This window comes from Leishmania panamensis (assembly GCF_000755165.1).
Source record: "Leishmania panamensis strain MHOM/PA/94/PSC-1 chromosome 25 sequence".
Classification (NCBI taxonomy): domain Eukaryota; phylum Euglenozoa; class Kinetoplastea; order Trypanosomatida; family Trypanosomatidae; genus Leishmania; species Leishmania panamensis.
In genome coordinates, this window is record NC_025871.1 from 445,070 (window position 1) to 463,850 (window position 18,781).

Below are 18,781 nucleotides of genomic sequence, written 5' to 3' on the forward strand. Positions count from 1 at the left end.
TGCCTACAAATAGGCGAAATACAACAAAAAAAAGAGGAAAACGAAAACAGCAGCGCCACATTTCAGTTGGATCGGCGCTGCTTCCGCGCTTACGACTCTCTCCCGTGGTGGCCTAAAGTCAGTTCCCTCTGCGAGGAAGAGGGAGAGAGAGAGGGACAGAGAGGGACACACACACAGACTCACACAGAGACTCACACACAGACTCACGATGGCACGCCCATAACGCACAAAGCAGCCCCGCTGCCGCTCACTCCGCGCTCCTCCTTTCTTGACATCGCTGCCGAAAGAAAAGTAAACACGTTTTTTTTTGAGGTTTTTTTAAAGTTTCGTTCAAAAATGGAATGTGATGGGGAACAAGTCCACACACCTCTGCACGCACGCACACGGCCACGACTCATCGAGGCCTCTGTTGCGCCACGGCTGCCGTCAAGGCATTGGGCCCGCCAGCACCGTTTGGCGTCCTTCTGCCCCATTGCCGCTCCACAGCACCCAGCGCAGGACTACGCCCGACATCACCGCAGCGCCGCAGAGGCAGAGAAAAGCGGTAGGCCGATGCGTATGTGCGTGTGTGGGAGTCGTCGACACGATGCTTAGTAAGATGGTAAGAGTGCTGTAATGACCGCCACTCTCTTCGGCGCAGCACCAGCCCAGACCCGTCCTGCCGGCGCCGAGAGTCCGCACAGCCGTATACCCGAGGGGCAGGCGGCAGGCCGCCTAGCTTCCCCTACACACAGAAAGCGAGTGCTGGGCCCTGAGATACTGCGCGTACTGAGATGGTCGACCATCATCAGAGACTCAGCGTTTTGGAAGAAGAGAAACAACGAGAGAGAAGACGAGAAGTCGGTACAGCGTGAGAGAAGAAACGAAAACAAAATAGGAGAAACATGAACAAAGGAGATCGGTGATCAAAGGAGCTCAGATAAATCAAAGACGAGCGAGGAGGAGAAGCAACGCGCAAAGAAGCCCGTCGGCGTCGCACACCGCACGGGAAGGCGGGAGGATGGCAAATTTTGTTACCAAACGTAATGCACTCTGCATCGCTCTTCTCTTTTACCCTTCACTTTGGGGTTGGTGGCCTCCCAACGGCGTTGAAAGGAAAAATAGAAAAAAAATGGAATGGTGGGGGGAAAAGGGAAGAGGGGAGGAGAGGGGGGAGGCACAGAACAACAGCAAACAGGCGAGACATGAAGACCAACAACACACGCACGCACGCAGAGAGAACCACAACAGGGAACTATAAGAAAGAAAAAAGGATAGGATCAACAGAAAAGGGAATGAAGACCACGTAAACGCTCTGCGTACGTGCGTGTGTATTACTGTATGTTTGTGTGTGTGGGGGGGGGGGTGCGCGCGCCTAGCCAACAGCAGATGTGTGGGCGGGTATCAGCAACGGTTGGAGAGAGAACAAAGAACTCCCGCACAGACACACCGCAGTCACTAGCACTTCTATCGCATATGCAGGCACGCAAAAAAGAGAGAGAGAGGAAAAGCACGCCGAATGCAGTGCACGCATCATCGCGAGGGAGGCAGCGAGGGGAAGGAAAGCAACAGCGTAAGCACACACACAACAAACGTGCACGTGTGTGAACGGAGACCTCCCACCCCCACCTCGCACGGCCCTGGCAGGGAGGAAAAGAGGTGAATGAAGTGCAGGTAGGGATGGAGACGAAAGGAAGAGAGGCGCAAACACTGCTCGCTCCCTCCTCACGGCTTGACGATAGGTCCCTTGAGGGCAAAGTGGATCGCCTTCGGCTCCGTGTACAGCTCAATGGCGTCCTTGCCCAGCTCGCGGCCAATGCCGCTCTGCTTGAAGCCGCCAAACGGCATCGTGGCGCAGAAGTTGTTCCAGGTGTTCACCCACACCGTGCCGGCGTTGAGGTATGTGGAGTAGCGGAGCGCAGTGTCCATGCTGCGCGTGCAGATGCCGGCAGCCAGTCCGTAGATGGTGTCGTTCGCGCGCTTCACGACCTCATCCATGTCCTTGAACTTCATCACGCAAGTTACGGGGCCGAAGATCTCCTCCTTACAGATCCGCATGTCCTCCTTCACGTCAGCAAAGATGGTCGGTTGCACGAAGTAGCCCGTGTCACCGATCTTCTTGCCGCCAGTCACCACCGTCGCGCCAGCCTTCACGCCGTCGTCGATGTACCCGAGTACGCGCTCCTGCTGTTTCTTCGACACCAGCGGGCCCATGTTGTTCGCCGTGTTGTTTCCTGGTCCCACCTTGCACGCCTCTGCATTCCTGCGCAGGCACGACACAAACTGGTCATACACCGATTCGTGCACGTAAATCCGTGACGACGCCGTACACACCTGGCCCGTGTTGAAGTAGACGCCAGTGGTGGCCACCTGCGCCGCCTCCTCCACATCGGCGTCCTCGCACACGATCAGCGCAGACTTGCCGCCAAGCTCCAGTGACACCTTCTTCAGGTTGGTCTCCGCCGCCATCCGCATCACCTCTCGGCCAACAGCGGTCGAGCCGGTGAAGGCAACCTTATCCACGTCCATGTGACGCGCAATCTCCGCACCGGCAGTCGCGCCGAAGCCTGGCAGGATGTTCAGCACGCCGTCCGGGAAACCAGCCTCCATCACCATCTCGCCAAGCCGCAGCGCGCTCAGTGGCGTCTGCTCCGCGGGCTTTAGCACAACCGCGTTGCCCAAAGCAAGCGCAGGGCTGAGCTTGAAGGCAGCCATCAGTAGCGGGAAGTTCCACGGGATGATCTGGCCGCACACGCCGATTGGCTGGCGCTTCACGACACCAAGGAAGTTGCCGGAGCGCGGCGGCACGCTGCCATCCACCTTGTCCGCGAACCCAGCGCAGTACCGAAAGCACTCGACAGAAAGTGCCACGTCCACGTTCAGCGCTACTTCGTACGGCTTGCCGTTGTCCAGGCTCTCCAGTGCAGCCATCTCCTTGCCGTTCTTCTCCAGGATGTCTGCCAGACGCAACATCAGATTGCGGCGCCAGTGGCAGTCGGTCGTACGGAAAGACTCAAAGGCATGGCGGGCAGCCTTCACCGCAAGGTCCACATCCGCCTTCCCGGCCTCCGCAACGGTCGCGATCACCTTCTCGTTTGCGGGGTTCACAACCTCAAACGTCTTACCAGACATGGCTGACACGAACTTGCCGTTGATCAGCAGCTTGTCTTGAATGTGCGTGACCTTGGGGGCCACCTCCAGGCGAGTGAGGGTCGCGCGCAGCATTGCTCAAGGAGAGGAGGGAGAAGATGGAGAAGAGGGGGGTGGGGGGGAGCCACAAAGAAGAGAAGACTATAGGGAAAAGAAAGAGAATATATCAGTGCCGTGTCGCGTGAGAGACGGCGAAGGAGGCCGGAAGTACGCACGCAAAGTAGAGGTGGAGGTGGAGGGGGTGGGTGGGTGGGGTAATAACGATGGGGTGCTATGCAAGCATACGTGAAGGAGGTGCACGTCTGCCGTGGGTAGGGGAGGGCGAGGGGTAGGCGAGTGGAGAGGAAGAGATGCTGAGAGATGAAGAGCCAACGAAGTTGTGCACGCCAACTAACAAGAGTCGCGTCCGCATCGGATGCAGAGCATCACAGTGAAAGAGGAAGGGGACCAGGCGAGAAGGACTGAGAGGCACAACAGCACATGCACACACGAGAGCAAGTTCATGTGTGTCTAAGGTGTGAGCAAGAGAAAGAGAATGAAAGGCTGTGGAGGAAGCCAATGGAAGAAAGCCTTACTCCGTGGGACATCGCTCCCCCCTCCTACTGTCGTCCATTTCCCCTGCTCCCCTACCTACCTGCAGCGCAGAGCGGGGATCCCCACCAGACCCTCTGGGGGGAATATGAGCACGAGCCCATCTGCGCGCAAACATGCATAAGGAGACATGCGCACACAAGCACAGGTATTCTCTCTTGCCACAGTATCGAGCTCAACATAGTTTAGAAAAAAAAAAGCCTAATGCACCGGTGGACTTCAGGCATCCTCGCTGGACACAAGAGCATTGACGGCGCCAACTGCCCACACAGACTGCGCTGCCCCCTCCCCTCCCTCCCTCCTTATCTCTTTCGTTGGGGAGAAGAGGAAAACGAGGGGAAGGGGGAAGGGAGGGGCAACTGTACCGTCTGTGCTTGTCTCTGCGTATTTATGTGTGTGTGGGTGTGGGGGTGGGTATGTGTGTGGCTGCTCATGAATGCGCGAAAGGCAGGAGAGAGAGAAAGAAATGGGCTGGTGGGTTGGGAACCAAAAGTGCCTCGCAGGAAGCAAAAGAAAACAACAACCATAAAAGAGAAAGAGCGCGCCTACGCACACACACACACACACACGGACCCAAAGATGCAGCCAGAGAGTGAGGAACAAGGAAGAGCATATTCCTATATCACAACGCCGTCATCTTACCTCACCCACCCTCATTGTACCTATGTGTGCGTGGGACAGGATGGGTACGTCCAGTGTGTGGTAGTGGTGAAGAGAGGGAGCGTACTACGACGTCGGCCCTTGCTGTCTTGACACGGGAGCTCCCCTTCCGCCTCCAACTCCTCCGCGTATTCGCTGCTCTCTTTCTCTTCAACGTTGGGACACTGCGATTTTTTGAGAGGAAAAGAGGAGAGAGGGGGGGGGGGCAAAGATGCCTCTCAGGTGCACTGCGTAAGCTGCTGCAGCACCAGTGCATTGATGCGCACAGACAAACACGAGCACATCCTTCCCCCACCCTTCCGCTCAAACTCATGCTGCTCTCCTGTACGACCAGAGCAGTAAAGTGAGTTGAAGGAGGCGAAGAGTGTGGGCGCATCGTGGGGACGGGGAAGGAAACCCCTCCGCACATACCTCAGTGACGTACTACATGGCGTGCTGAGGTAAGTTCCCCACACACACGCATGGATACAATCACAGACAGACTCATCAAGCAATAAGCGCGCACGCACAACAGCGCAAGTGGGTAAGAGTTTAGTCAGAGAAGGTGTCCCATGTGCATGAGTGCCTGCCAGCACGTGCGGGGCCACAGCGGGAGCAATACGCCACCTCGTGAAAGCGACCATCACACAAGAGAAAGAGAGATCCCTACTAAGACGTGAAAAACTGATATCAAAAATTTCACACACACACAGCGAGTGCACAACCGTCAACAACAGGAAACACGCACAGACGCACACGCGCGCGCGCGCACGGGAAGGCGGAAGAGGAGAGGTGTGTGCGTCTGTTTGGTCCCGCGTGTCACTCGTCACTATCACCTAACATATACACGGATCCGCTCACAATATATTGACAGACAGAGTACCCGCCGGCACCATCGTAGGGGGGGGGGGAACAAAACAAAAAACAGCAAGCTGAGTGGTGGGGAAGACTATCACCGTGATAGACGCAGAGGCCCTGCTGCACGCCTCCCCCTTACAGACGCCCAAAAGGGCGCGCCTACTTTGCTGGGTGTTCGCGTGCCCACATGTGCGCCTATACTAGGTGTGTAGGAATGTGCCTTTTTAAGCGGGAATGTAGAACTTGCGCTGTCCGGGAGCAGCGGTATCACCCAGCGCAGCCGCGTACTCATCACTGTATTGCCAAACGTGCGACATGTGGTCCCACGGGGAGTTATTGATGGCCTCCTCCCACTCCTTGTTGACTGTCTTGCGCCACGTTGGGTTGTTTGCCGGCATATAGGTTCCATAGTAGTACTTGAGTGCGCTGAAGATGATGAAACTGTGCGTCGCCATCACCACCAACATGAGAATGACAGGATGGCGAGGGAGCTTCTGGCCCTCGCCGAAGATCTTATCCGAGACACGCATCGCGATAATGGTGTCGACGGCGTCCTTAAATTGCTGAGGGTCTTTGAAGTGGGCCAGTGCCTCTGGTGGGTAGAAGACTTCCCTCTTCATCGAGTAAATCCATCTGAAGCTGTACGCGAACGGGTTGGGGATGCGGGCGCGGTACTCGGCGAGTGTCGTGGCCGGAGCCCAAACACCGAACGGACGCGGCATTGGCTCAGGAAAGGAGAAGTGTAAGGGAAAGAGGAGGTGGGGAGAGAGCGCTGTGTGTACGTGCGTTTGTGTCGGTGGGGGTGGGGGGTGCGGCGCGATAATGATGGACGCTTGTTTTCTCCTTAACTGTGGGTCACAGAGGAGGTACCGCGATGACACCAAGAGAGTCGTAACACGAGGAAGTGACCCAACGGACAGGGAGAGGACACCCCGCGGTGGTTCGGTGTTGGGCCGAGCAAACGGGAAAACAAAAGAAACAAAAAAAATAAGCAAAAGAGCGTGACGCGCACGTGCCACACAGTGTTGAATGAGGAGTGCGGAGAGGGAGTGGAAAAGATGTAGCAGAGACGTGGAGAAGAGTCGCAAGGCGACCCAGGCGCGTGCCAGTGCGCACAAATGTAAAATCAGCTGAGTCATCGGCATACCCACTACACAAGCATACGCACAGCATGAGGAGCGGCTTGAGGGGAGACACATGCATCTCCCCTTGGCAAAGAAATCGCGCAGCAGGCTCATCACCTCCCCCCCGCGCGCATCGCAAAGACCCACTACACGCACACGCACATACACTTTCCTAGACCGGTTGCCCTTTGGGCCTTTGCCTTCCCCTATCCTCCCCCCTCTTCGCTCATCCGCATTGTCCTCTCTCTCTCTCCCTCCCTCTTCGAGTCCCCGTTCTCGCGCCCTTTCGTAAGCACGTGATGAGACGGCACGTGAGTCGACATGCTTGACTCGGGCAGCGTCAACCTGAGAAGCAAGCGGCGCGGGGTGAAGGGAGGGGGAAAGGGGAAGGAGGCGGTGGAAGATGAGAGAGGAAATACGCCGCTGGTGCATGGAGCCGATCTGGGTGTGAGCCTTTATGCGTGTTGGTGAGGCTTTCTCTCCGTCTCACTGCAGCTGGAGCTTCTACAGTACTCCTCTGCACGTAGTCTTGTATGTGTGTGTGTGTGGTCATAGGTGCATGGGTTGGTGAGCAGGGAGCACACACGCACAGACACGCCCACAGAGAAGAAGCGCACATGCGGTATGGAGCGTGTCCACCAACGGGACACATCGCACGACTATAAACCGATGATACAGCGCGTGCACAGAGAGAGAAAGAGAGGAGGGGGAAAAGACAGACACACAAACGCCCGCATCTACAAGACAAGAGGAGGAGAGCCGCCTATGAAAAAAAAAGAGCGGGAGCGCTATGCAGTCGCACACCCGCACTCACCACAAGAGAGGCACACACGTACGTGACATGTCACCTCATCCACATCCGCCAGGCCGCGTACATGCCAGCAGCGTCCCCACCCACAGACATCTGCACACACACACACACAGCTAAGTGGGCGCCAAGAGCTCTCCGTGTCAGCCGCCCTTTTCTGCAGAGTGCTGCTCCTCTTCTGCTTACCTCTTCTGCTGCGAGTCTGCCCGCGATGGGGTCGGTGGTGTTAGCGGGCGGCCGTCGGTAGTTGTGATGATGAGTGGTGTGGGCCCTGTCAACGGTGGCTCGCTGCGGCCTCCCTCCCCCCCACCATCTTCGTCATCATTGTCATCGTCGTCCTCGAGCTCCTCTGTGAAGCCGTACTCCTCCGTCATAATGTACTTCAAGTACTCCCCAAAGTCGCTTGCCACGACGGAGAAGCTGTCCGGGTTTCCATGAACAAACTGAATCACCTGCCCGTACACACCACCGTGAAGCTCGACGGGCTTGAAGTCGATGTAGAGTCGTGAGGCAGCAAACTGCTTCATTGGTGGTGGTGGCGGCGGCGTGCATGCCTGGGACGGGGTCGGAGCAGGAGAGAGCCTTGAGCTGTCCGCTGCGTTCTTCGTCGCAGCAGCTACTGCCACCTTTGCAGGATCAGCGTCCGGGATTTTCGGTGCTGAACCCCGCACGTGCGGTTGCACGCTGTCGGCAAACGCAAGCCACTGGCGAAAACTGGCGTGAATATCGATGCGAGGGTCGACGTAGACGACACAAGGCACCTCACTGGATGGTGTCGGCGTAGTTGCAAAGATTGCCCTCGTATCGCCAGTGGTGCCGCCATATGAGGCTGCTGTGTTCGACGCACTGCCGGTGCTGAGGGACGACGACAATGTTGGAGGTGGCGGAGGAGCGCCGTAAACAATCATACATCCGGCATACACAGAGGCGATCGAGTGCGTGTTTAACGTAGCGCCGCTAGCAGCAGACTGGGGCGAGTCGCTCACAGTGCCGGCTGCTCCAACCTCCCCACTGCACTGCACAGGCATACCGGGAGCATCACTCGACTCCCCACCTGTGGGGGCTGTGGCAGCCCGCAAGGACGACTTTCGCATGGAAAAAGATGGCGAAGAGGGTTGTGCTGCGGCGGCTGCCTGTGAGGGGGGCCACCCCTCGCCTTCATCGGGCAGCGTAGCGGTAGGAGGCGGGAATTGCTGCTCTGACGCCAGCATCTGCTCCACCGACTTGAGGTAGTATGGGCAGCTCGTGTAAGTAGAGCCAAGGATGGGCAGCGCCACAAAATGAGGGAGGGGGCGGCGCGGCCGCGGCCCGGCCATTGTACTCACCTTCTTGGCGATCTTCGACTTGATAAAGGCCGCCGCCTCGGAGGCCATCGCAGCCGCAGTTGTCGCCTTGGCAGTCTTCGCTGCCGCCCCTGCAGCGGTGGAGACAGGCGCGGCCATCTTCCTGCTTGGCGCCGTAGGCGAGGCGCCGGCTTCAGCCGAGCCTGCCGTGGTGGGTGCGGTAGTCCTTGTCAAAGCAGCAGCCGGCGAGAAAGGCGATACGTTTGTGGTTGCAGTAGACCCTGTGGAAGTCATGTTTTTGCTTTTCACCGCAGTCACCGCGGCAGTCGCACTCGCCGACGTCGACAACGACTGCACCACAGCAGCCGACGATGGTGCGGAGCCGGATAGAGCTTGCAGCGTCTCCCAGCACGTTCCGTTCACGCGCTGAAGAAGGTATAGCAACTCCGCTGGGGTGCCAGGGTAGAACTGGCGTAGACGCGTGAGCTGGTGCTCCTGCGCACTGGGCAATTTGTCGAGCTGCCGAATACAATACGTTGGAAGGTGCTGGCGTAGTGTCGTCACGTAGGCGTCGACGAGGCGCCGCGACACCTCGGCCGTGCGAGGGCATTTTGGCATGGCGAGGCGCGCTCTTGACGTTCTGCAAATCAGCCAAGAAAGGAGCGAAGAGTGAGGGATAACGCAGCAGCTGCTGCTGTCAACTCGTAAAATGTGCACCCTATAGTAGAGGGAAAAGGAGGAGAGTTAACAAGAGTGGGGAGCTGCCTGCGCAACGGCAACGGCAACTAGTAGACTTAGAAATAAGGAAAAAAGAGCGGAGCACTCGTGCCAGTGTGCCCTGTGTTGGTAATTTACTTCTCCAAGCCTGCTGTGCAGTCTCCTGTGTGAATAGGCCCTCTCCTTCACCAGCGTGAGTGGAAAGAGGGGAGAGAGGAAAGGAGGCGGACGAGCAAGAGCGAGGGAGCTACCTCAAGGCCATGCGCGAGTCAGCATACTCGTCTCAATCGACCCGACTTACGGGCGGCGTCTGGGCAATCGTGCTGCTTGCACCGAGGCCACGCCGGCAGGAGTAGAGTGCGTCTTCTATACAAGAGCGTAGACATGCGTAGGGGCTGTGCATTGTGTCTGCGTGGTGACGAGAGTGGCGGAGCCGCCTGTCCTTCCAACTTCCTGTCCTACCTCCCTGTGTCGCCCACTGCGTACCCCTTCGCGTTTCGTGTGCGGAATCCCCGATCGGCCCCCTCTGCATGGTTTTCACCAGACTCTCATGCAGCGCACCGTGGGGTTATGCATGGCAGGTGAGTCATGCAGTTACAGGCTGAATGCACGACGGCGAGAGCAGCCCACTCGAAAAACAGCGAGCTCAGAAGTCGCATCCGCAGGAAGATCAACCGGAACTCCAGCAGAAAACGAGGAAGAAAGGGGTCTCAACTACGCAGCGCACCGCTCTGAGCTCCGCTGCATTCAAACGGTCTGCGGGGGCCATATCCCCAACGCCTGCTGGTAGCAGCGGCGTGCACTGTCGCCTAGCCCATGCACGCGGCACCCCATCCATCCAGTGTCGCGTCGGTGCAGATATTGTACACCATGCTGGCCGTCACCATCAGCATGATGCGCCCTGCGGTGTATTTGCTGTGGCCCACTTATAGTACTCGTCAAGCATACCCCGGGGGCGCTCACAGACAGCGCGACCAGCGATGCACCCCGCAGTAAATGACTGCGACCCATTGAAAAGCAGCAGCCATCCCCCTTTGAAACGTCACCACAATCGATGAACCGGAATCGGCAGGACTCGAACCCTGAACCACAGTCGGCGCAAGGAGCGCCCGAGATAGTCCACTGTCGAGTGTCGAGGTGATTCCGCGCGGCGTTTTCTGACGACGTCTCCCTCAAAGGCAGAGGATGTTCGTCTTTGGGGGCGTAAGGGGCCACTGCAAGTGCGTGGCTGGGAGGACGGCGGCTTCGGTTTTGCCGTTGTTGAGGGTAACGCTGAGTCAGCCTGCCGCCCCGAATCGCCCACTCAATTCTGGGCCTCCTCGCTCGCTACGCGCCTGCAGATTGAATGTTCTCTGTCTATCCACACGTTAACTTACATACTCGTGCAAAGCTGTTCGGCGTAGGAAGGGTGGTCAGCCACTGGTGCTGACACCACTCGCACCACTTCAGGGTTTACGCTTCACCTCATCGGCATCACTCTCAGCTAATCGGCCGTCCCGCTAGCAGCATGGCACACGACATTCTGGCAAGGCGAGTAGCCCAGCTGGACACCTGCCTTGCACCTTTTCACGGCGACCTACATGTTCGTTTCTCGTGATGACAAAGTGAATCGTCTCCTGATCTAGCCACGTTTCTCCCACCACCACCACGGAGAGGGCGGAACCAACCACGCAGCTGCAGGCATCGCAGCGTTCTGTGATGTCTTCCACCTCGAGGGCTGCGACGTCTTCCTTCGACATAGTCCCCGGGCTCGGTGCAGCGCGCAGTCCGCGCGGGCACATGCGCAACAGCTCCCACATCTCTTCGTCCTGCCGCCTCGCTCCGGTAGCAGTGCTGCACACACACACACACACACACAACCGCAGCATCCACGAGTCGCCACACGGCAGACATGGGGCGGCGCGTGTACTGGCCCGACCGTTAAGGTCGCCTCCCGCTCCTCGTCCATTACAGAGGAAGCACGTCAGCGAACCAGTCCCTAGATGACATGCCACCCGCAGCTGCTTCTTGGCGTAGCGGAACGTGGGGACGCCGAGCAGCGCACACTAGGAACAGTGCATGCCGAGCAGCGGTGTCACGTCCAGCAGTGGGCGTGCCTCCACCAGGACCTCCAGGGGGTGGAGGTCCCCTCCTCTCTTCACGCCGTGCGCAGAGTACGTGCACCGTGCTAAACTGTCTCTAACCATGAGGGGTAGGGGGGACGGGAACAGCTCGTCTCGCCTCCCCTCTCCCCGCGGTCTCGGTGGGTATGGCGTTGAGGGGCTGAAACTGGGGGCTTTTCATCGCCGAAGGCGCCGTGGCGACTTGCACTGCGGCCTGCTGTGTCCCTATCTGCTTGGCCTTCGATGCCAGTTGAAAAGTGAGCGGGCACAGCCTGTCTCCGGCGTGCGGTAACAGCTTGCCTGCAGTCAGCTGATCAAACAGGGAGGACGGCTTTCGGAAGAGCACCCGTGGATCCTCGTCTGTGGGTGTGCCACTTCGCGATAGAGCCCCTCAAAGGCGTCATAATACACGCGTTCCCAGACCTGCCACAACTCGTCCCAAGCCAGCATCCGCTTCTTCGCGTGGCAGTGGAAGCGGACGGTTTCCATGAATCTGCTGAGAACGGCCTTGAGCCAGGTGCTGGGGGCGGGGTCCTAGGAGCAATGGATGCACTCATCGAATGCCAGCACCCTCTCCCTCAGTAGTTCGATGAGAACATCATCCGGTGTCAGAACCTCCACGTACTTAAAACGTCCACCTTTTCCTCACTCTTCGGAGCGTATGAGGCACGATCGGTGGCTGGTGCAATCGTTGTCATGCTCCGCAAAAGCGAGGCCTGGTCGTGTTGGCAAAATCTATCTACAAAGTTGCGTTTCCGGGGGGCCAGCCCATCAGAACTGAGTGAAAGTGGCCCCTCTACCTCTGCATCATGAAGACCACAGTCACATGCAGAGCCGTCCTGTCTGACAAAACTCCGCAGGGGTGAGAGAGTGATTGGAATAGAACGAGATCCAATGGAGTCAGGTATGACGGAGTGGGGCGTATTCTTCTTTCACTAATCCCCCCCTGAGTGCTGATGCTCTATTGCCTGCTAGCGTAGAACGGAGAAGAGGAGGAGGAGGAAGAGGAGAGAAGGGCAGTTGCTCATCAGCACGCACTGGGTCCAAGGCACGCCTCTACCATACTATGTACAGAAGTGAGTTGTGTGGTGAAGACGTTCAGTGCTCTTTTCTTCGCTGCTTTGTTGTTTCCTCTCGCTTGTCGTGTGTGTGCGTGTGGGTGTGGGTGTGGGTGTGGATATCGGTGAATCCGCGAGAAAGTGGGAAGGAGAGCGAGACGGTAGGTAAGCTCGGTGGAAGAGGATAGCTGAAGGCACGCATAATCAGTCGGGAAGACGGATAGAGAAACGTAGGCCCACACGACGGAGAGGACATTGGGTCGCGTATGCGCCTTGTAAAAGAACAAGAAGAGCTCCCGATGTCTAACGTGGGCCTGTTCTCCCTACGTGCTTGAGCTCTGTGAATGGGGAGAGAGAGAGGGTGAGTGAGAGGGAGGAACGGACATACAGGAGAACACGCACGCGTACACATCAGTCAAGCACCAGAGTTCATGTTTTGGCGGCCATCCATCCGATACACACACACACACACACACGCACACACACACCTACACTCCACGCATGCTCCTCCACTCTTGAGGCACGTACGTGCAGTCTCCAGCCGTCGTCAGGAAAGGTTGCGGATGATGTTGTACGGGGCGCCTCGACGGTACGTTGTTTGTGTCTGTGGAGTCGGTGTCGGCGACACTTTGCATGCACAGAGGTTGCTGCTGCGGTCGTCACGACGGTCCCCGTCGCCAGAGGTTGCCATCACTAGCCTGTTCCACCGTTCACCGCAGCAACCCGGTGACAAGGAACGAGTCGGCGGTGACGGTGGCAACGGTGCGGCGCGGGCACGGGCGGGTCCTCTGCCGGCAACCTCATCACTGACACTAGAGGTCGGGTAACATTCCGACGTACATGGCCCTATTTTGATCGGCAGCCTCGTGGGAAGATGACAGCGCTGGCAGCAGTGACAATGGTGTTCGCTGTATTGGTGCTAGGCTATCTCGGGCAGGGGGGCTGCACCTGCAACATCAACGGCGCGTATACGGCAGTGGGACGACCTTGAAAGCAGCCAGGCGGCATCAGTAACCACTGCGCAGGTGGGTTGCCGTTCAATGATGTCGGCGCCGACACCCCCAGAGGTGTGAGCGAGGGCAAGCGCGCCGGTGGTGCGGGATAGGCGTTGCGCACTGCACGCCTTTGTGGCGGTGGCGGTGCCAGCAGTGGAGTCCCGGGTAGACAAGGAGTTTCGAAGGCACCAGCAGCAGCAGCAGCCGGTGTTGGTACGGTCATACCAACGTCTACCCGGGCATCTCGTTTTTTGCCTTTGTGCCGGTGGCGGCAGCGGCAGCGCCCGTTGGGGATGTCGTCCGCAGTAGTTTACCGCGCTCCGATACGGTGGTGTGGCCAAAGAAGCCGTGAAAGACGACAAACTTGTTCACCTGCGGCGTGTACGCGGTGAGTCCGTAGTGCTTCTTCATGAACCCTAGCAGCTTGTCACTGGGGCGGTCAATCGCCAGCAACTCGGGCCTGGACACGTGCTCCGCGTCTAGCATGTGCGCGTACAGCTTCTTCCCATACCCTTGCCGCTGGCAGTTCTCGTCCACGTAGAAGTCCAGCACGCAGAGGGGGTCCACCTCAACTAGGCCACAGGTAACGGGATGCGTCACAAACAGCTTCTTCACCCCCATCTTCAGAATACCGACGCCGCGGTGGTTCTGTGTGAGCAGGTAGAGCCGGAAGGTATTGCTCTCCCGGAGTCGCGCCACGGAAGTGAGGACAGCATTGAGCCCCTGTGTTTTTTGGCTACGAGCACCGAGGATATCGATGGTGCGGCACAGCTTTTGCGCCAGGTCCTGCTGTTCCGCCCCCACGCCGCCACGGCGGGCAGCACTGCGTAGGCGGTCGAGGTCCGCGCCAGTCCAGCGAGAGACACCGTCTGGCACCGAGGCCAGCTCAGGGACCTGCTCGTCTGCCAGCTTGGTATTGGTCAGCTGCGCTGATAGACGCATTACGATGGAGGCAATGGACAGGGTCCTCGAGGAAGGAGCGAAAGCAAACGGCAAAAACAGCCCGAGACGGAGGAGGAGGGGGCGCGAAGGAGGGGAGGGGGGAGGGGGGAGGGGGGAGGGGGACGGGGAGATCGAAGAGAAAAGAAAGCGTGTGCGCGTGTGTATGCGTCGTTTGCCGTTGCGGGGGAAGGGGGGAGGGAGAGGGGGTGGCCTGAGCTCCGGTCTGCACCCCCAGCCCTTCAAAGGAGCGAGAAAAAGAGGGGTGCCACAAGGGAAAGAGGCGGATCTGCCAGAAAGACCCCAGAGGCGCCTTCTGGAGCACCTGTGAGTGTGTGGGTATGGGTGGGGGGAGGGAGGGGGGTGCGTGCGTGCGTCCCTCTGAGCACATGACCTACAGAAGAAGGGAGGAGGTGGAGGGAAAGGGGTTGGGGTGTCCCACCACCACCACCACACACACAATGTAGACGGACGGAGAAGGGGAAAAAGAAAGGGTGCAAACAAGGGGACCAAGTAGAGGAAGCAGGTGTCATCGTAACGGTACATCGAGCTCAGAGGGCCTTGCGCAGCCCTGAAGAGTGTCAACAGTCATAAGTAGAAGGAGGAGGGCGTAGATGACGCCTTGGCGGCCGGTGAATGATCCACAGTAGAGAGTAGTAGGTGCCGATGGCGTTGGCCCTTACCTTCTTTGTCTCTATCTCCGGCTGTCCAGCACTGGTGAGACGGAGGGGTCTCTCTCTCTCAGCACGCACACGTAGATGCACAACCGCGCGTGCACGAGTGCGTGACGTCCAACGTAGCGGTACGACACGGAATGGACGACTCACAGCAAGTTAGGCAGCTATAACGCGCCCACCACACCCAGCGGCGCACACAGGCGGAGAAAAGAGAGAGGGGAAGGAGCAACAGCAAGCAAACCAGAAGACGAGAAGCGAGAGCGGAGGGGAGGGGGAGAGGGAAAAGAGGGGGATGCTGTGTTACGTCTTGTGTTAGCCCAAATCGTCGAGGCGCATCTTGGTTGGATCACGACGCTTCTTATACGGGGCCACCGCCGCCCATATCAGCGCCACCAACGACATGCCCAATAAGCAAAACTGCGCCCACCTAATAAACACACCAATGCCGCGCAGATGCATCACGAAGACGTTGAGAAGGCCGTTGATGGCGGTCAGAGTGGCGTAGTCCTGGAAGGATTGGACGGCAAAGAAGATGACCGCGTAGGAGGTGATCAGGAGAAGGCTCACGTTGAACAGAAAGGCGTTCACGAGGGTGTCATGCTTCTTCATTGGATGAATCTGAAAAAAGACGAGGCGCAGGCCCAGTGCTATCTGCCCCTGGAACGTGGACCACATGAGGTAAAAGACAAAGATGCCGTAGGCGCATACCCCGCACAACGCGAAGGCGTCGTTCAGGCGAATCAGCAACGTGTTGAGAAGCGGGTCTGCGTTGAAGGTGTTGTAGACAAAAATCTGCAAACACCACATCATCGCTGTGGCGAGGCACAGGATCCCTAACACCAACTTTCCATACACAATAAAGGGCGAGCCACCGGCATTCGTGTATGCCCAGATGAGCTGATCCTGCCGTGCTTCCAGGAAGTACACCTCGTTACGCATGATATTGATCTTGTTCTTCGTGGAGCGCGCCATTTTGCCGCGGCTTTCACGCTGCAGCTCCATGCACATCGCCAGCATTACGTCCGCCTTGGCCAGAACAATGGTCATCTCCTCTGCAAACAGGCTCGCGCTAATGGCCTTGGTGCGCGACTTGAAGCCGCGAATGAGGCCAATGGGGTACGCAATGAGGCCGGCACCGCCGTAGAAGAAGAAGAAGATCCACCCAAAAAAGCAGAGCATGCCGATGCAGTACGTGTAGATGCTGACAGCGATGGTGATGGTTGATTTGGTCGACTCGCCCACGTAGCTGATGGCAGTGCTGTTGGGTAAGACCATCTGCGGCATACCCTTGTAGGTCTGAAATGTAATGTCCGCGAAGCCCTTGTAGTAGTAGCAGAGGCCGACGATAAGGGCGAACAGGGCGACGATGATAAGGGTGGAGATGAAGCCGTGCGCGATCTGCGTTCCAATGCGCGGTTTGTCTGGGTCATACGCCTCATAGAAAAACATGAAGAAGGGGCATATCACGACCGCCATGGCAGCCATCATCCACAGCACAATTTTCCACATCAGTGGAGTATTGATCGTTTGGTTGTACTTGTTCACCAGAGTGGGGTCTGGCGAGTTGGCCACATCGAAGGGAACGAGGAAGACGCTGCCCAGAGCCAGAATGAGTCCAAGACCTGCGACGGCCTTCGGCACATAGTCCCAGCCCGAGTCCTCCTCTGACTGAAAGTAGATGATGATGTAGACGGTGAGGCCGATGCAGATCAGCGACACCAGGATGATCAGAACAATCAGCCACCAGTTGAGCATTATGATGGGAAGAGAGAGAGGGGGGTTAGTGAAGAAAATGGTGAAGAAAAATGGTGTGGAAAAGGGGGAGAAAGAGCCACAGCCCTCTAGGTGAAGATCTGAAGATAAAAACACAAACGCGTGTGCGCGCAGTGTGGAAGCCGCGAAATGTGGGGAAAGAAGCAGCGAAAGAAAGCCAGACGGCAAGAACGTCAACCCCGACAGCTGCTACTGTAAATCAGTCTCTCTCTCTCTCTCTGTGTCTGTGCACGAGTGCAAAGACGCAGCAAGCAAAGACCAGAGAAAAGAGAGAGGAGACAAGGCAAAGGACGGAAAAAAATGTTGCGCCTTCTCGTGGGCAAACACACACACGCACCGGCAGCGGCACCAGGTACAGAGACCTAAGCGATGCTGTCGCCGCAGCACGCGAGACGACACAAACACGACAGCAAAGTAAAGCCGCACAGTCAGACAAGCAAAGTGGCCGGGGAGGAACAATAGCAAGCGAAAAGAGGAAAGGAAACCCAAATAAAGCAGCTCAAATTAGTTGATGGAGAGTGAAGTAAACAGCAGGCACAGCCCACACGCACACACATACAGAGGTGAAGCCCATTGCAGGCAATAGCGGCGTTGAGTATCGAGGGGAGGGAAGAAGGGAAAAAGGAGTGAGGTGAGGAGAAGTGGAAGGATAGAGCGAAGAGAGAGATGCAAGCCCATCATCGAGAAGAGTTGCGCAAGGGAAGAATGGACAGTTGCAAGAAGGCGAGTGAGGAGGGGGACGGCGAATCTCAGATCTGCAGTGATGGTGGACGGGCCAACACAACAGGGCAAGCACGCAGCTGCCTTGCTGCAGAGCCTTCTCCTTCGCTTGATCACTTAATGGACACAACTGCCACGTCCCCCGCGTAAGTCACCTCACGCCCCTCTTTTTCCGCGCCATTACACCACAAACATCGGTGATGAGGCGAGGGGACAAACGGGGGGGAGGGGCGTTCTCGAAGAAAAAGAGAGGGGCGGCCTTTAGCGCCCACTCGAGCCATGCACAGAGAGAGAGAGACGCACATGGAGGCATGCAATGCGCACTGGGCCCCAGTGCTGCGCAAGTATGCGGCCTCCTCCCGTTTGGCTCCCTCTCTCTTTCTCTGTCCTATTCGTCCCCCCCCCCCACACACTCCCCACCCACCCGCACCATGGCTGGCTGCGCGGTTGGTTTGCCCATTAACGTCAAGGGACAACTCACACGACAGAACGGAAACATCTCCCTTTTCTTTTATGTGTGTTCGCACATCTCTACACACTACAGCCCACAGCAAAGCACACAACACACACACACACCACCACCCACACGCGCACTTCTCCACAGACACGTGCCGTGCAGCTCCCCACCGTCACCACGGACCTGCTCAGCCTCATGGCACACACGGCCGATACACGCCCACCTATGCGTGTGTGTACGCTTACGTAGGCCTTTGTTGCTACTGTGATGAGCATCGAAGGGGGGCAGGAAAAGAGGCGTGGGGAAGAGGGGGGGGTGTACGTGCGTGTGCGTGTGTGTGGGTGGGGGGGGGGGGGGGGGAGGGGGGTATGGGTGTGTGTTTCCTTCGCGTTTGCTCGTCTCACTACCACTACAACTCTAAAACCAAAACAGTAGAACGACAGAGACAACAGCACAAACACCAGAGGGGTGTCATTCCAGCGCAAAACATAATGGCAGCGCGGCGCGGACGGCGATGAGCATCGGTGTGCACTGCCACTAACACCCACACGCGTACAGGCCACCCACCCGCATCCTCCCACTCTCCCAAAACCACCGCCTTTCACTCAAGTAAACGTCCGCTAAAAATTAAAGAACAGAAAAGAGAGAGAAACAAAACACAAGCGTCTCTCTCTCGGCCGGCTCATCTTCTCCCTGCTATCCCCCTTCGCCAGTCCCTCTCTGCGCACCACTGCGAGAAGAATACGAGATTAATCCGATCGTTACGCTTCGAGACACACGACGACCACGCCAACGCCATCCGAAAGCAACGGCAGGGGGAGAACAGACTAAGCGAGCAAACCGCGCGCACAAGGAAAACCCCACACCCCTCCCCTACCCCCTCCCGCTCGTCTCTGCCTGTGGGCGGAACC

At 57.7% G+C, this 18,781-nt stretch overlaps 5 protein-coding genes across 5 annotated transcripts, besides 1 other annotated feature; all 5 read right to left on the reverse strand.

Annotated features, from left to right (window-relative positions):
* Nucleotides 1–383: 383 nt before the first annotated feature.
* Nucleotides 384–788: a repeat region.
* A 916-nt stretch (nt 789–1,704) lies between these two features.
* ALDH2 (aldehyde dehydrogenase, mitochondrial precursor) lies at nt 1,705–3,204 on the reverse strand (the record flags this gene model as incomplete). The annotated part of the gene is made up of 1 exon (XM_010701383.1): nt 1,705–3,204. One exon carries the CDS (start codon nt 3,202–3,204, stop codon nt 1,705–1,707), a length of 1,500 nt encoding a protein of 499 aa, XP_010699685.1.
* Nucleotides 3,205–5,441: 2,237 nt separating this feature from the next.
* On the reverse strand, nt 5,442–5,939 carry LPMP_251160 (cytochrome c oxidase VII, putative; the record flags this gene model as incomplete). The annotated part of the gene is made up of 1 exon (XM_010701384.1): nt 5,442–5,939. One exon carries the CDS (start codon nt 5,937–5,939, stop codon nt 5,442–5,444), a length of 498 nt encoding a protein of 165 aa, XP_010699686.1.
* A 1,392-nt stretch (nt 5,940–7,331) lies between these two features.
* LPMP_251170 (hypothetical protein) lies at nt 7,332–9,050 on the reverse strand (the record flags this gene model as incomplete). The annotated part of the gene is made up of 1 exon (XM_010701385.1): nt 7,332–9,050. One exon carries the CDS (start codon nt 9,048–9,050, stop codon nt 7,332–7,334), a length of 1,719 nt encoding a protein of 572 aa, XP_010699687.1.
* A 4,485-nt stretch (nt 9,051–13,535) lies between these two features.
* On the reverse strand, nt 13,536–14,246 carry LPMP_251180 (alpha-tubulin N-acetyltransferase, putative; the record flags this gene model as incomplete). The annotated part of the gene is made up of 1 exon (XM_010701386.1): nt 13,536–14,246. The coding sequence occupies one exon, from the start codon at nt 14,244–14,246 to the stop codon at nt 13,536–13,538; it is 711 nt and encodes a 236-aa protein (XP_010699688.1).
* Nucleotides 14,247–15,232: 986 nt separating this feature from the next.
* On the reverse strand, nt 15,233–16,675 carry LPMP_251190 (hypothetical protein; the record flags this gene model as incomplete). Its single annotated transcript, XM_010701387.1, has 1 exon — nt 15,233–16,675. One exon carries the CDS (start codon nt 16,673–16,675, stop codon nt 15,233–15,235), a length of 1,443 nt encoding a protein of 480 aa, XP_010699689.1.
* Between the last annotated feature and the right edge of the window lie 2,106 nt (nt 16,676–18,781).